At 40.8% G+C, this 16,953-nt stretch overlaps 1 protein-coding gene across 1 annotated transcript in view; it reads right to left on the reverse strand.

The window, feature by feature from the left end:
• Window positions 1-11,766, reverse strand: part of spire2 (spire-type actin nucleation factor 2) — a 33,622-nt gene extending 21,856 nt beyond the window's left edge. The window contains exons 1-2 of the mRNA XM_069162838.1: window positions 11,348-11,766; window positions 300-343 (exon numbers count right to left, since the gene is read on the reverse strand). Coding sequence (XP_069018939.1) covers window positions 300-343; window positions 11,348-11,645 — 342 coding nt within the window. The 5' untranslated portion in view covers window positions 11,646-11,766. The remainder of the gene's footprint in view (window positions 1-299; window positions 344-11,347) is intronic.
• Window positions 11,767-16,953: the final 5,187 nt, after the last annotated feature.

Below are 16,953 nucleotides of genomic sequence, written 5' to 3' on the forward strand. Positions count from 1 at the left end.
TTTCCATTTTGACCTGAAGGTGGCAGTGTGGTCTCTCTGTTTCAACACCTAAACCCAGACACAATGATACAGTAGTGAGTCTGTTTGGCTTATTGTCATGTTAACGTGACCCTGCAGCACCTGGGTGTCAGGTTTAGTGCAGAACAGCATTTGTTTTGGTTTTAGAGGGTTTTGATGACAACAGCTCTACAGATAAAGGCAAATCAGGGGCTGCCGATAGAAATTGTTGAAAGATTTTCTGTAGCAGTAACTCTGAGCCTAGACAAATTTTACCCCAGGACAATACAACTGTCTCTCACCTGACATTCTGCAATCTGAGGAAGAGGAGCTTCATCAGTGTCATCTGAAGAGACAGAGAAGAAGACACACAACCAATCAGGATGAGAGCCATACAACATTCAACTTTAAGGACAACGCAGTTTCTTTTATTCCACTGAAAGTTTATAATTTAGCTTACATTTAAACATTAAAGGAAAAGATCTCTGAGTAACTGAAAATGTTATTTCATTTAACATTTCAAAATGTTAAAATATATTTTATAAACTTCTCAAAGGTTTTGGTTTCAAATCAAAAAGTTTTTAGGGTATTTGGCCTTTCGACAACAAAATAAAGACATGTTTCTCAAGGACATGGAGTCAATAATATGTATAAAGTTGCATTATAAAAGAAACTGGATGAAAAAAACCAAAACTTTACTCATAACTTAAATGTTAAATACTTCATAAAAAGAAAGAGGGAAAACTTTATATGTATGGCAGCATATTAATCAAACCATAAGCACTTTAATATTCTCTTCCCAGTTCTGTCTCAGCATTTGTAAGGTTAGTTTTCTCTCTGCATGTTTCATATTCTTTTAAACCAGTTGATTTTCCTTCTGACTAATGGTGTGACTCTGTTCTATTTTTTTATTGCATTATATTTTGTCCTCATTTCAATCTGCATCCTGGGATTTCCACTGTTTGTTGATACGATTTTATATATTCTCAAATGCAGATTTTTTTTTTTTCCTTTTGGGTCGATGTCCTATTTTTCCAGTTTTATTAGTGAGCTCCACATTTTGCTGCCATATAAAACAATTAGTCCCGTGATACTTTTTTTAAACTTGAATCCATGTTTCTGTGATCCACGTGAGTAATGGAGGGATTTTATTTTCATCAAGTTTCATGCATGCGAAAAAATTACCCCTTCATGTTAAAGCACACGATTCACACAGTTGTAATTAAAGTAGAAGTGTAATCAGGACATATTGTTACTAATTACAAAACAACAGCAACACTCATAAATACTTTAATGTCACTTATTTGTAGCTTATGTGTTCTACATTTTTGTTAATGAGCAACTTGCTTCGCTGTTGACGCCGGCATCCACACACAAGGGGGCGCTGCAGAAAGGAGGTTTGAGATGTAAATAGATATTAAAATTGATGCAACAATAAGCTTTAAACCAAACTCATGACTGCTTCGTACCTGAACAGATTAATCATCCCATAATTGCCCACTAACAGTCAAGCTGTGACCTTTATAACAATAGTAAAACCCCAAGTCAGCATGTTTTTAGTCTTCCGATTCATTAAATTAAATGTGTGTCCCACAGTCCTAACTTGTGTTATTGTGTCGCAGTCAGGTTAGCGTGCCTGTGTGAGAGAGTAAAAGCAACTCAGATGTCAGTAATGATACCCGAGAGGTCTGAAACTCCTCGATCAGCAGCTCTCACTGCGGAGAAACAGGAGAGGCGGGAGACGGAGACAAAGAGGGAGGGAGAATCAGGGAGGGGAGAGAATGGACAGTTCAGCAGAAAAAATTTATAAAATACACTACAAAAAAGGAGATTTAAGAGAGTCATAATATATTTGTTTCTCATGGAAAACCTCGTCGAGCAGCGAATGCACTCAGTTATTAGATTTGTTTTAAGTAACAGGTCCTGATTTACTTTTGTGAGGAGTTCGACCTATTTCTTAGCTCAAACAGTAGATTTCCCAGGAGACCAGTTACTTTCAAATAAGTCCAGTCAGCGATTTGCATTTCACTCTTGACAAGAATATTTATCTATGAAGAAAAAAAAAATTCATTGAAGCAGAAGATCATAATAATTTCCAGTTTTTATTTATTTATCGTTTGAAGATTTTGAGCCAAAGTAAAATGCAAGTATTCTAGATTTTCAGTCGGAGCACTGTGCTGTATATAATGACATTTTATAAGAAATTACTAGCTTGTTTGAAGATTTTAAGAAAAATTTGTGTTTCAACATATCAAAGTCTAGTTTCAAGCATCTTTATCTTGAATTCCTGTCAATTCCCCGTCAAAAAGGCTTAAATCTGGATTTTTAAGATAGTTTTAGTCATTTTTGATTATTAAACTGGTTTGAACTGATGAATTTTACTGGTTAACAGAATCATTTATGTTGTCTCTAGTGTTTTAACAGGAAGCAGCTTATATGAAACTGATTATTTCATGATTTTGAGGTACCAGCAGATGTCAATTCCTAAACTGAGCTGCATTTTTCAGATGGAGCACCTTGCCTTGATTATAATGTAATGCTTTTATTATTCAATTACAATCTTATTTCAAGATTTGAATAACTCCTGGGTGCTCTTTTTTTTTTTTTACATTTTTATGCTTGTTTCAAGAGAACCTCCATATTTTTTGTTTACTCCACGGGCATGTTTTTTTTGTTGTTGTTGCTTGAAATTAGTCGATTTCACTGGTTAGCAGAATACTCTGTGTTGTTTCTAGTAGGGCAATTTTTGCAGTGTAGGTCTGGGTGTGTTGGAGGGGTGGGGGGGGTGGGAGGGGGTCGACCTGCAACAGCATCCTCCGCTGTCACCAACAAAGTGCTGAGAGCAGGATGTGGAGCTAAGACAGAGCATTACTCTGTTCCCCTTGTGAGCACAGACACTGCTTCCATCTGCAACAAAAGAGGCTCTCCATTATGACGCCTTCGTGATAACATGAAGCCCTGCGAACCAGTCAGACAGGTTCCCGTAATTCTCCGCCCGGGTTCACACAGCGCAACCACAGATACCTCCACTTGGTTCCCACGGTTACACACCAGTAAACACAAAAGAGGAGAGAAAGCCGCATTAACAACCCCTGCAGCTTAGATCACAGAAAACGCAATAACCCAGTCGGACGTTGAGGATGTTTTCTAGATGGAAAGCATAAACAAGTTAGTTTTCACCATGAAAATGAGTCGTTTACTTTTTCCCAAATTTTTTTTATTTTTTTTTAATCCTTAGCTGCTGCAGTGAACTAAATAAAAATACTTAGATATACTGTAAAAAAATTTAAGTTTATATAAAATACTTTACATGGATTCCACATTTTTAATTGATGCAATTTTCTGCCATCAATTTACAATTAAATATGTAACTTTAAAACAGTCAGTCTGTCCTGTTATAATAAATTGAGCACTTGTAAATCTTTAACATGACAGATTTTTGTGATTAAAAACACATCAAGAAATTAATTTGACAGTCAAATTTAGTAAATAAAGTGAATCATTTAATGCCACATAACTGAAACGCCTTATGTTCTGCAGGTAAAGTTCAGAAAAGAAATAAATTGTCAGATCAAAACTTTGACCTGATGACGGCAGTTGATGAAAACACTCAAATTATTACAGTTCAAGCTTATTAAAGACAAATGTTTGAAGCAGCTTTCACGATAATCTGTTAAACAGAAGCAGAGTTTCCCGTCTGGACCGACCGACATCCGTTTAACAACGTCACCAACACGACCAGAAACTGTTGACGATCCAACAGCAGGCGAGACTTTGATCCCGTCACCGAGTCGTCCGTCTGACTGATAACGATAAGCGTGTATAACACACCCCACAGCGTTCCCTATCATTAGCTTTAAGTCACACACACACTCTCTCCTAAGATGGTCTTTGCCATCTGTTGCCATGGAAATAAGGTCTGAGCAACCACAAAGTGACAGAGAAGGAAAATTGGGTTAGGAAGAGCAGGGCTGATTATAAATGAAATAAAGAAACAGAAAGAGGAAGAGGCAGAGGAAGAAGAAGAGGAAGAGGAAAAAGAAGAGGAAGAAGAAATAGGAGAAGGAGAAGAAGAAGAAGAAGGAGAAGAAGAGGAAGAAGAAGAAAGAGGAAGCAGAGGAAGAAGAAGAAGAGGAAGAAGAAGAAGAAAGCAGGAAGGGAACATTTTCATTTACAGCTGTTACCTAAAACTTCCTTTTAGAAACAAACCTGACTGACATGTAGTCAAAAGACAAAACCGTTATCCAATTTCTGATGCATACTAAAAAAATAAAACAAGTTACATAAACCACACTGTATTTTACTTTGTAATTTTTTATTATGTATTGATTTATATAGAAGTGAGGTACGATCTGTACATACGAGTCCAGAGAGGCAGCACTGTATAAAAACATTAAAAAAATAGAAAACTTGACCTTCAGACAAACTGGCAGCTACAAATATGATATTTTAACCCCGAGAACCAATTTTCAACTTCCAGAAGAAAATCAATCAAAACTACGACGCAGTAAGGAAAAAAATAAAATAAAAGGAGAAAGACTATTAAACGTTTTGATGGTTTTGATGTAAGGTGGTTACACTTCCATGAAATACAGAGACGACGTGTCGTGCTGGTTTTCGGTGTTTCCAGACATCCTCCCGAACGGACGATGGATGTCATGACGACGGATGTCATGACGACGGATGTCATGACGACGGTTCTTTCTGTATCCACACGACGTATTAACGGAAACCATCGACGCAACCACGGTAAGAAATACGCTGTAATGCACGCAGTTTTCAGCTCAACCTCTTCAAAACCCTGAAACGTATTATCACACCATGTTTATGTGCTGAAAGAGAAACAAATTCCTCGTTACTAAAACTAAATTCCTGAAGTACGATTTCACCGGCTCACCTACGCAAGGCGTTGTGTAGAAGTATATCTAACGGTTTATTCTCAGAAGCTCGACTTTAATCCTGAAAACTCGACTCTATTCGCAACATTTCTACTTTACTGTCAAAGTGCAACACCAAAGAAAAAGAAAAAAAAAAAATCGTCCTCCTATTTTTTTTTTCCAGCCGATACTCCGTCGTACAGAACAGACTTCAGAGCCAGCGATAAATCAGCGAAGAACTCCTCGCGTCTTTATCAAATCCCTGATTCACGTGAAGCTCGGAGAGCCGTCGAGACGCGGGGATTTACTGAAGTCAGATGTATTTCATAGAGCAGAGGCTTTTCCAGGGTTAAATCTTCCAGCTGATAGCAGCACAGAAGAGAAAAATACAATCTGTCTAAACACCTGAAGACTTTGTTGAAAAGCCTTTTTTTTTTTTTGATTGCAATGTTTATGGGACGCCTGAAAACGATGACGTCTTTTCGTTGCAGTTTTATAGCCAACTGTGGTGGTGGAGTCTGAGCTTACTTCACCTACAACCCACATTCTCCTATAAACACCACGTCAGATCCAGAGGGGTGCAGCACTCACTCAGCATTTATACTTTTCAAAATATAATGAGTGTATTTAAAGCACTAAAACGTTAAAATAACACGATATATGTTACTGTAATTGAAGGTCATTTCAGTTGGATGTTTCGTGAAGTGACGTGTTTCAACAACGAACGCTCAGCGAGCTAAAACTGATTTTGGTCTCTCTTCTGTCTTCAGTTGAGATTTGGGTGGTGCCAGTTTTTTTTTTATTTTTTATATCCGACAGGAGCGATACGAATCTGGACTTCGACTTCCCGCCGGCTACTCGGTGAATCACTGTCAGCCGCCACCTTTAGCCCGTTGTGTCTTTCTGCAGCCGTCGGACAGAAACTAGTTTGTGTGAAAACGAGAGCTTTTCAGCGGCTCAGACCAACGCGGGCAAACTGAGCACAATCGCAAAACAATCCGTTTTTAACGAAGGATTTCCATCAGACGGCTTATCATAAATGTGTTAATAAGGATTGAAGTACTATTTATCCATCCAAACTGGACATGAGGGCAAAGCTGCACACTGCGTGGAAAATGACACAATAGTGCTGATTGTTATTCGGTTTGGGTTCAAAGGTCAATACATTTCTTCACGTCCGTACACTTGCACCGATTGTTGAAAACTGCGTCTGGAAAATATTTGCAATCTGCTTCGCGGATTGTTTCATCAGATTGCTCCTCTGGAATCACAGAAGTCATTTTTAAATATCAAATATTAATGACAAACATTCAGAGAGTCGAGGCTCTGAAATATGAGATTTCGTTGCTTTTCTTGGTCTCGCGTTTAATGTTTTTTTTGGGGGGGTTTGGGATGGTTCTGGTCTACGTGATGTCGTGATGGCTGTTCTTCACCATTTTCTGACGTGTTATTGACCAAATGACGACTCAAATACTCGTGAAAATAATCAGATAATCAATTAGCTGCAACCCTTTGTGCGACATTTGCCTTCTGAAAAGATTTTCCATGAAACATAGCCACTATGTGTCCTGGACACTCCCTCTTTTATTGTCGAGAAATGTGATATAACAATTCCCTACGCTGTCTCTCGTCCACGCCCATTGTTAACTCCATTAACTCCGTTAACTCCATTAAGTCCTGAATCTTGTTCATGACTTTACTGGTGAAGCGGGCGGGGTTCAGGTTTGGTGCCGAAATGAGAGAAAATTCAGTTTTATCCTTCTGAAACGAATATTGTCGATATCAAAATCAAATCAAACGAAGTGTCTCTCCGTGACAAACCCACGGAGAATCACCCACGCCGTCTTTGAAGTCACCGTTTTGGTTTTCAAGCCTTCAACTTCACATTCGCCGAATTGAAAACCAATTTTAAAATTGTCTAGAAGAGAAAAAGTTTTCTTCAATAAGTAAACATAATTTCAGCTCTGTGTGCTTCTCAATAAAGGCTTCACAAGCTGCACCTAAAATATCTGCCAGCACCAATATAATTTGCCAAACAAAGATTTGCCACCAAAACTGCCGAACTACAATCAACATCTCCGTGGTAACGGTGTGCCAGATGGCAGCTGGCTCACGAGCTCTTCTCTGCTGGTGGGATTCATCGCATTTTCGGCGTTTTATGAGCCCACTGCAGAGCCATGAATCAGTTCATATTACGGCCGCTTCGGGATCAGAGTCGGTGCTCTTTCTGGAGGGAGAGTCGGCGCAACAGCTGATGTCCGTGACGTCAGGGCACATCCTCCGATGTTTACCAACCGGGGGGGCCTTCTGTCACGTTTCATCGCCGAGGAGACCGAAGACGGAGACAGGAAAGCACAAAAAGAGCGGAGCTTTCTCTGCACTGCAAGGTTTTCATTTTGCCTCCTCCTGCTCGTGCCAGACGGCCGAATTTAATTTGGCAAAGAAAAAGGGAGAATCTGCAGCACATCAGGGTGTTTCTCTCTGCTGCATTTCTCACCGAGTGTCTCAGGTGTGTGTTCACGTTAAAACGCTGCTCGGTTGCAGCTTCAGTCTGGATTTCGCAGTAACCTCCTCCTCCTCCTCCTCTGCAGATTGTTGTACAACCCGATGAGCTTTAGATTTACAGGAAATAGTAAGTCATGAGACTGCCAAGGCTGCCTGCTGTGAATGCTAATGTCACAATATGCAGTGTGTTTATATCCCCATGATGGAGACGCGTGTAAACCCATTAACACTCAAGACTGTCAGCTCAGAGCACTTTAAAGCTCAGTAGCTCATTGGGATTGATATAAATCAACTGTCAACCACAGGCACATTTTCTATTAGATGTTTTGGGGCTCAAAGATCAAATGAATTATCTGGTTTGATAGTGCGAGTTGTGGGAATTCAGCTCTTAGGACATGAAACCCTGAGGAAGAGCGTCAGGACGTCAGTCTGTGATTGCAAGCGTAACCAAAGCTGGGTTATTCACCTCCTGATTGACTAAAACAGGCTTTTATACCATTATAAGGCCGAGCTGCAGCATCCAAAACATTTTAGGTTCTACCTAAGCCGAGTCATTGTGGAGAGATTTTTCCCTTCTTTAGGCTTTATGGTTGTTGTTTGTTTATCATCTGCTACAGCTTTTTATTTTATTTAAAAACATTTATTTATTTTTTTTTTTTTTTTTACACATATGTTAACACCTAATTAACTTATTGAAAAATTTTACATTTTCTTGGGGGACAGACGTCCATCAAATAGCACCTCCGTCTTTAACAACCTTACGGAAAACAGTGCAAAAGATACAAAGTTTTTAGGCTTTGGAGCAGCCTCGTCAAAATCCTGACTTAAACAACACTGAGGAAATTAAACGGGCAGTTTGGGTAACACAAAAAAAAAAAAAAAAAAAAATCACGTCACAACGGTGTGAAAGAGTGATTTCCTGTTATGATCTGGCAGTAGAAAATCCACCTGTAGAGACTGCAGCATCCTTTAACCTTGTGGTTATGTTTAGGCTCTCACGGTATTTGGTTGAGGTAACGGGGAAGCTCGTGCAGTGTTTTAACACAGAAACAGTCCACAGTGACCTTAGACAACATGTTTGTTTATACTTAACCAAAACCAACACCTTCCCCAAACTGTAACCGAAGAGCTTTTGTTGCCTGAACCACATACGAGTCTAGATGTCTCTGATCTCTGGTGTTAAGAGTCAAGTGCTTTGTACGCCCTTCATCCACCCCGACCACCTCCTGCTGACTCTGTCAAGAGTTACATGTGGGGCTTCAAACACTATAAACACTGTTGCCTCAGAGTAAAATCCATCCAGTGAGAATGTTGCACCTAAAAGTAACTAGGAAATCAAATCAGCCTTTGTTTTATAAACAATTTTGCCTGAAGATAAAATGATTCCCAATGGTGCAAATAGAAAAATTTGCATAGATAACTATTAAAGTAGTATAAAAATAGATCAATAAAACAGTCTGTGTTAATAATGCAGTTTGGACCGAGGATACGTTGTCTCGTTCCCTTGCAGCCGGGCTGTCCGCGACCGATTCAAATGTGCTGTTCTGGCACGAACTCGGCCACATAAAGAAAAGAAAACGGCCCCGTCTGTCGCCGGCGTTAATAATGTAGACATTGCAAAAGACTGACATGCCGCTGGTTCAGGGATTTCCACCGCTGCTTTGATATGGTCTGCGTTTACTCGTGGATCAGCAGAGCGTAAACCAACACAGGCTACGAGGATAAACGCCTGCGTTAATGAGATCTAAACACCTCCTCAGTGACGCCCGAGAAAATTAATGAGCTTAGCAAAGTGTTAAATGTAGCTCACCGGGATCTTCCAGGGGCCCCAGCGGTGTACGAGGGAGATCCAGTGCGTCGCCAGCAAAATAACGAGCGTTTTAAATTGCGTGGAGCTTCCTGCCTCATGACCTCAGATATGAAAACTCAGCGTTCGCTTTTAAATTGTCTTTGAAAATCCCTTTTGCAGTCAGAAATCCACAAATCTTTTGTTTATTATCGTAGAAAAACAGGAAACGAGTAAATATTAACTTTTCAGAAGCAAGTTGCACAGATTTGTTTACATTTTTGCATTAAAATGACTCGGCTTCTAGAATGATCAATAACTTATCAATATTGTCGCTCCAATCTGCAGGTGGGTTTCTAAATGGACAACAAAGCAAAAATAACATGAACAAGTTCCCTTCTCTTTACTCTTATTATTTATTTAGAAAGTACGCGAGAATATTAAGTTTGACTAAACCCTTTTGGAGTTTGTGTCCCTGCAAGTAAATCTAAAGTTTGAACATGATTTTAAAAATAACTTGACGACAAACTAATAATGTTTCATGATGTAAATTGTAGCGTCAAGCATCAACTGGCACGCGAGGCGTTTAGGGGACATCTGATGATTGTAGCTACAGAAAATAAACTCGGGTCACACTCTCCCCCACTAAACTGCATGATGTGCGATGTAACTTTCTTTTCCTTAAAATGGATTTTATACGATTCGGTATCAGAATTTTCGACCAGTCTCAAAGTCAAAGTATCGGCCCGGTATCAAACATTCTTCAGCACCCGGTGTACACATTTTGAATATAAATCGAATTCTCATTATTCGTGATATATAACGTCTTCAGCTCCTATGCCAACTTCTCCAACTATATTCCTGAACAGGTGCTACGCGGACGCTGTATCCTGTCGTGACGACTTGTTACTTAGTCAACAAGAGCTGGAAATATCATCCGTTACTCCTGAGATCCTTGATTTTCTCGACATCTCTGAGTCATGTTTTTAATATTTACGAGGCCTCGACTGGCCTCTCGGCACGAAGACAATTTTTGATATTCTTACTGTTGCTTCAGGGCAAATGTATGAAACAAGACTTCGGATCGTTGCTCTGGTGACTTTCAGTATATTCCCAGCAAAAGGCTACAAACTGAATAAAACATAAGTTTCTGCAAATCATGCAGGATATAAGACCGTAAAAGTGAAAGGTGGAAAAAAAAAAAAGTTGGGGATAATGAATGCAAGTTCCCCACAGGCCAAGATATATGCAGCCTTTGTTAAAATCAAGTTGTCTCCATGCAGACTGCTGGACAAGGTTTTCTGCAGTGAGGACATAAATACTTCACATGCAGTAGTTTTCTAGGGGGGGGCTGCCCTTATTACGCAGGTACAGGCTGAATTCAGAAGAGGGGAACAACTAGAAGACCGCTGAAATCCTCCGGGCCTCCATCCATGATTTGAAGTCTCCAAAACAGTCTTTGCACAAGGGGACGCTCGGGTGAAGCAGTGCTCTATGAATTATTAATCATCTACCGGCATAATACAAGTCATCCTTGTGCGAGCGCGACAACATAAAGAAAAGCTATTACATGATAGAAAACAAAAATACAGCAAGGGTCGCTTGAAATGATCAAGTAATCTATCTGAAGGTCGATTAGACAAGAATTTCTGTGGTACGGGACGGGACGGCGCCGATGCGTCCATTTGTGGCCGACGAACAGGATGTTCCTGTGTGCCAAACTCCGTGTGAAATTCGCATAATTTAACGTGGCTTTGATTTTAGCTCAACGTTTCAGCGAGATAAAACGCAATTTAGGATATTTAACGAAGCAACGATAGACGGTCTCGTATCCCGCGCTCATTCAGCCACACAATCAGCATGTAGTACAGAGCTGAGTACACTTTTTTTTTTTTTTACATTAACATTGATTTGCGCTGCTCGCTAATGCTGAAGACAAAAAAAAATTAAAAAATAAAAAAAAAATAACTGGTAATTTTTATCAAAACTGTGCTAATTCGTGGGCATTACTTAAAAGTCTGTTTTAATACTTAAAAAACAACAACAGTGAGTCTTGACTGTAAACACCAACTTGCTTTGCACAGCAGGGTACGTTGTTAAAATTCACTTCTTCGCACTTGTTTTGAGTCAGAGCCAGCAGGACAGGGGGGGGGGGGGGGGGGGGGGGCAACAGCTGTCCTACCGTCTTGTCTCGGTTCCGGCTGTAACGTCACGGTTCCGTCCTTGTGCAGGAGGATGGAGGACAGGTCCTTCACCCGGCTGACTCTCCCGGTCGGCGGGCGGGGCACCCCGAGCTTGCTGCAGCACTGGTAGCACACGGCCCATGCCTGCTCCTCGTTGACGGGCTGCTCGTAGGACTTCAGCACCTCCTCCAGAGACAGTTCCCGGGGCTCGGCCAGGTCCCGCGCCTCGGCGCGGTCCGCGGGGGCGGTCACCCGCGACCCCCCGTCCTCGGCGCTCCTGTTGGTGGATCTGGCCATGGCTGCGATGCCACGGAGTCCATTCTTTAGTCCGTAGACAGCGGGGCCATTTGTGCTGTCCGCTGCTCGGCCCGGTCTCCTGTGTCTCTCCTCAACTACCGCAGCTGCACCTCGTTATCACAGCGTTGTCAAGGTAGCGACCGGAAACGCAGCACTTCCGGTTCAAGTTTTCCAAAATAAAACCATGATTCATTTGAAGTTTCAAAGTACAGATTTTTTGGGGGGGGGAATGTAGGAGTCAGGGTTTTTAAAGCTTGACCCGAGCTGGACCCGATTTTTTTTTTTTTTTTTTTTTTTTTTTTTTTTTTTTTCCTATGGCTGGATGAACCCACTGAGGGGCCCAAGGGCAGAAATGTCTTCTTGGCCCCCTTTTGACTCCCACTATATATATGACAATTTCATACACACACACACACACACACACAAACAACAACCAGGAGTCTTGAGATTGAATAACTGATAAACCAATTATGACAGAAAAGTGACAACAATTTTGATATTTGTTGATTAATTGCTTGATCAAATTTTTTTTTCGATTTTATGTAACAAATCAACATAATATAAACTTTAAAAAAAACAACAACAACATAATCAAAACAACAAAGGTATATTTTTAACATGGAGCCCCACTACAACAGCAAGGCCTTATGGTGGAGGATGGCGGGCCCATCATAGCGGACATTGTGCTTTATTAGTGCAACACGTTTTTACAGAGTATCGTACAGGAAGACAGACGTGTATTTGAGGCGTAACTTGGTTGATTGCAGATTTGTTAGATTTGTTACCTAACTTAGATTATCAGTTATGACGGGTCCTCAATCCTTCATCTTCTGGCCCTTGGTCGAAAAGGAGGACTCTGTCTCAAAATCCAGTTTAAGGCCTTAAATTATTTTGAGCTACTTTGTTGTAAAGTTGTATTTTTTTTTTACAATAGTCATTATCTTTGTGTCAAATAATAAATACGCATAAACTCTCGGGCCAGGTCATATTAATTCATCATCGAGGAACTTTAAAGCTCCAATATGGCCCATGCAGATATTCAAATGCAAAAAAAGTCAAAACAGAAACGCAAAAAGTTTTACACTGAAATTTAATTTTGGGTTCGAACTTAGTTTAATTAGTTGAGAAAACTCTCAGCTGCACATTCACTGAGCTCATTTGTTGAAGTAAAAAAAAAAAAAAAACTCGCACTAAGAGCGCGTTTACATGCTTTTATTTTGAAAGTAAAGACATTGCGCTTTCCGGTTATGTTCTGTTTGTTTATGAACCACTTGACCACTCGTGTTGCCATATCAGCAAACGAGCGAGACGGAGCGGATCTGCGGGAAAGGTCCATCAAAGGGCGGTGAAGCAGAAACGTCGCATTATCCACCTGCAGCGGAAACGTTCACCTTCATGAATGTTAGAAACAACACTGTGGTGACATGTCACTGCCTCGAGGGATGCACGGACGGATCCTAAGACAACGAGCCCCTGGGCAGAGACTTGTTAAAGGTCCCCCCCCCCTCCCTCCCACCTATTCAAACAACTACAAGCACAATGCAGCTGTTTTCAATTTCTATGTGGTAGTTTTGTGACTGTTTGTGGTCGTTTGTTCACCTAGTTTTAATCCAGCTTATCTCTCTGGTTGTTTATTATTGCCTTTCTTGTTTTGTTTTGAGTCCCATAGTGGTTGTTCTCCATCTCATAATGGCTATTTTGTCTTTTGTTGTTGCAGTTATCGGGTCTGTGCGTTTTTTGTTTGTGGTCATTTTGCATTTGTAGTTGTTTTATACAATCGTTTTATCTTTTCTTTAATAAACATTTTGTGTCTACTTGCAGTTATTTGGTGTCTTCGTGGTCATTTTGTCTTCATTTGTGGTCATTTTGTAATTGTTTGAAGTTATTGTCTCTCTGTGGTCATTTTGTGATTTGTTGTCCGACTTCTTAAATGTCTGCATTAAAAAAAAAAAAAAATCCTTTACTTCATTTTTTTGAGTGAACAAATGTATTCGTTTTGGTGTCTTCCAAACTTTTTATATCTGTTCACAATCCTCTGCCTGCATGACGAGCTCCAGTTGTCTTGCATGGCCTGCAGGTTAACTGTACTGCTGTTTCTGCACACCAGGGGGCGCAGCACTCAATGTAATCAGACAAGTTTGTCTTGTGAAATCTCGTCTCGGATCCGGCTGTTGACTCCTCGTTCTCTCAACCACCTTCATGACGTCATCACCTGCACCCGAGTTCCCTCATGCTGATCTCTCCTCCTTCACTTTGGGGTCCAGCTCATCCCGAACCGTCTCAGCTGGGTTTGGGTCGGTGATTGTGGAGGTCAGGTGATCTGATGCAGCTTCATCACTCTGTGTCTTCATCAAACAGCCAGATTTCCACTGGTGTAAATGTCCAGTTGTTAAGTTTTCTTGGTCCCAACAGTTCTCTTCTTCTTCTTCTTGGTCTTAGATCATGAAGGTCGGATTCACACAGTCTCCGGCCAGCAGCTGATGTTGAAACATGTTTGAACTCTGTGAAGCGTTGACGTGGGCTCTAATCTTGATTTCTGAAGCCGGTGACTCTAATGAACGTCTGCAGCAGGGGGAACGCTCATTTGATGGTTTTTAAGTTTTATGTATTTAGTGTTGAACAATTTCTAATTCACATTAGATTTTCTTACACAGCTCTGTTAGTATTTCTGGGAAACTTACTGGTGTCATTTTTCTCAACTATTTTTACTTGCCTAATGTCTCTAATCCAAACAATATCTTGTTCTTAATAACACTAACACTTTCCTTTGTTTCCCTTTTTAGTGTGTTCAACTTTCCTGAAAACGTCACTAATTTACAACCGCCTTGACTTTGGGGAATTTATGAGTCAAGGCTCCCGGACATTACCTGTACAAATAAAACCTTACCTAACTGAGATCAATCAGAGAGCACACATTGTTCTCTGACGGTGAGACGATCCCCGCTCCGAGAATAAGTCAAAGAAACGCATTCAGAACTTCAATCAAAAAGTATGCGATTATAGTGCAGGTGACTAAACATAGGTAAACAGAAGAATGACACATCAAAGGTGAAATATTTCCAACCCAACGCAATGCTCCGCTGTTATTTTATCAGCAGCACTGCAAACAATAAAAACTAAAAACGTGTGCTGCTCGTCTATCCACGACTTCAGATGGGCTTTTGTGGCCATTTGGATTCATAATATTAAGTCCTGTTTTTTTTTTTTAACTTTCACAGTTGAGACTATAAACATGGAGGTCAGGGAAGGAAAACAATAAAAAGAAACAATACTTCTGTCTCTTCTTTCCAAACACTTTGCAGATAAACAGATATTGACGAAGTCACATGTGGAGTATTTGACAGCGCGGCTTGCGGTACCGACGCCCTGTCTACGGGGTTCATCTGTCTTTCTGCACAAAAACTCTCCCTCCCTCACTCAGAGCTGACGGGACACGTTGTCCTCGCGCAGACGCACATGCCGAATACCTCGGCAACACACACCCTTTCGTTCTGGATCTACTGTGTGAGCAGGTGCGTCGGGTTGATCAGGTACCACTTGGACTAAAGCCAAACCACCTGGAATTTAAAACGTCAGAGACAGATGCTGAAGGAAGAACTCAGCGGACGCCAATGTTCATGCGGAGCTGCAGTTACAGGATTTATGGTGGAATTTCCCTTTAAAATTCGCACCACCCGAGTCAACGCCCGTTTTCTTCGCGCTAGCTGCTCCGAGGTCTGCTTCGAATTGTCCAGAGTGGCGCTCGCCGCAGAGCTAAATTCACTGCATCCAGTGAAACAACGCGTTGGGGGAAGGTTCAGCTTCGAGTTGGGGGCCAGTGGACCGACGGTGAGAGCAGCACACGCCGAGTTTGGCTCTGCAGCGAACAACCTCTCAGATTTCCTGCAACACTAATCCAGTTCCATCACGAGCACCGGCGTTCCTCGCACAGAGTCTCCTATCAGACACTTCGAAACATAATAGTTTGTATATCTGCGACCGTTTTGGGGAGCGGTTGTTTTGACTCAATTAATTTTCCTCTTTTTGTTCTCGCGTCTTGTTGTGACGATCTTCATCTCAATAAGATTCTCTTGAGAAAGAGAAGTAGGATCTCTACAGTCTGAATGATGACTCAGCATTCACACAATAAAGCTTCTCTAACAAACCAACCTGTTTCCAAAATGCAAAATAGTTTTACGACAAAAAAAAAAAGAAGTCGACAAAGTGCTTTCAGTTTGCAAACGAAATTATTATTGTTTTTTTTTTTTTTACGTATTTTGGTCGACAAATAACAAAATGCGCAAAGGAATCGGACACGACTTACAGCTGGAATAAATAAAGCCTTTTGAGAAACCACTGGATTAAATCCTTAAAAACACATGATCCTTTCTGATGGTTTGTTGGTTGATTTTTTTTTTGGCAACTGGCGAGCAGGAACAGATAAATGAACGAGCACCGGGGCCTCGGTTTGAAAGTCAATCAAAAGAACGGAAATGCAAAACTACGAGTAAAAACATGCAAAATAGCTATGAAGAGCTGCAAAGTTAAACATAAACTGAACACAAAGAGAACCAGTTAGAGATTAAAAAGAACTGCAAGGAGATGAACCGATGAAGTGACAACATGAACACAAACAGATGGAAAAGGACCTTCAAGAGACCAGTTAGACTTAGACATGTAAAAAGACCGGAGAGCAATGCAAACACACAAACAATGATTGCAAAGAGACACAAAACAACCACAAAGAGAGGAGATAACAAAAGATAAAAGATAGTAAATGACCAGAAAGTCAGCGCCATTCGTAGTCGTTTTGTGTCTCTGAGTCCCATCACCTTATATAGATGAGAAGGCAAACTTATTAGCAAATAGTTTCCTCATAAGAAGTAACATCAGCAGTGACATGGAGCTGCGTTTGTGTCCATCTGATGAGTCCGACGTCATGTCTCCTTTTAGCTCCGTTTTGGTCTCCACCTCCATCGGAGGAGAAACTCCAGTGATTTAGTCAATGAATTCGCCACCTGCTGCCGTACCACTTCTGATTTCTGTCATTTGGTGGCGGGCAGGTCGAGTTCAGGGGGTTTAATTAAAAGAACAAAAACGGCAACGCCGAGAGGGGAAACCAAAACAAAGCGCTGAAAGATGCTAAAAACAACAACTAAATAAACTGTCGATCTGAGGGGATCTCGTTGGCTAAGTAATTAGCTCCTTTGTTGATTCAAAATAAAAAAAATTGATTCGTGTAGCTTTAAAGTTTTCAAATTTGAAAAAAAAAAAAGCACTTTAAATCAACGTTCATGTCTTCTGTACTCTCAGTAATTCGTGTCGTACT

This window comes from Embiotoca jacksoni, unplaced genomic scaffold, assembly GCF_022577435.1.
Source record: "Embiotoca jacksoni isolate LCO1_2020_lvr unplaced genomic scaffold, fEmbJac1.0.p SCAF_3, whole genome shotgun sequence".
In the NCBI taxonomy this organism is placed as follows: domain Eukaryota; kingdom Metazoa; phylum Chordata; class Actinopteri; family Embiotocidae; genus Embiotoca; species Embiotoca jacksoni.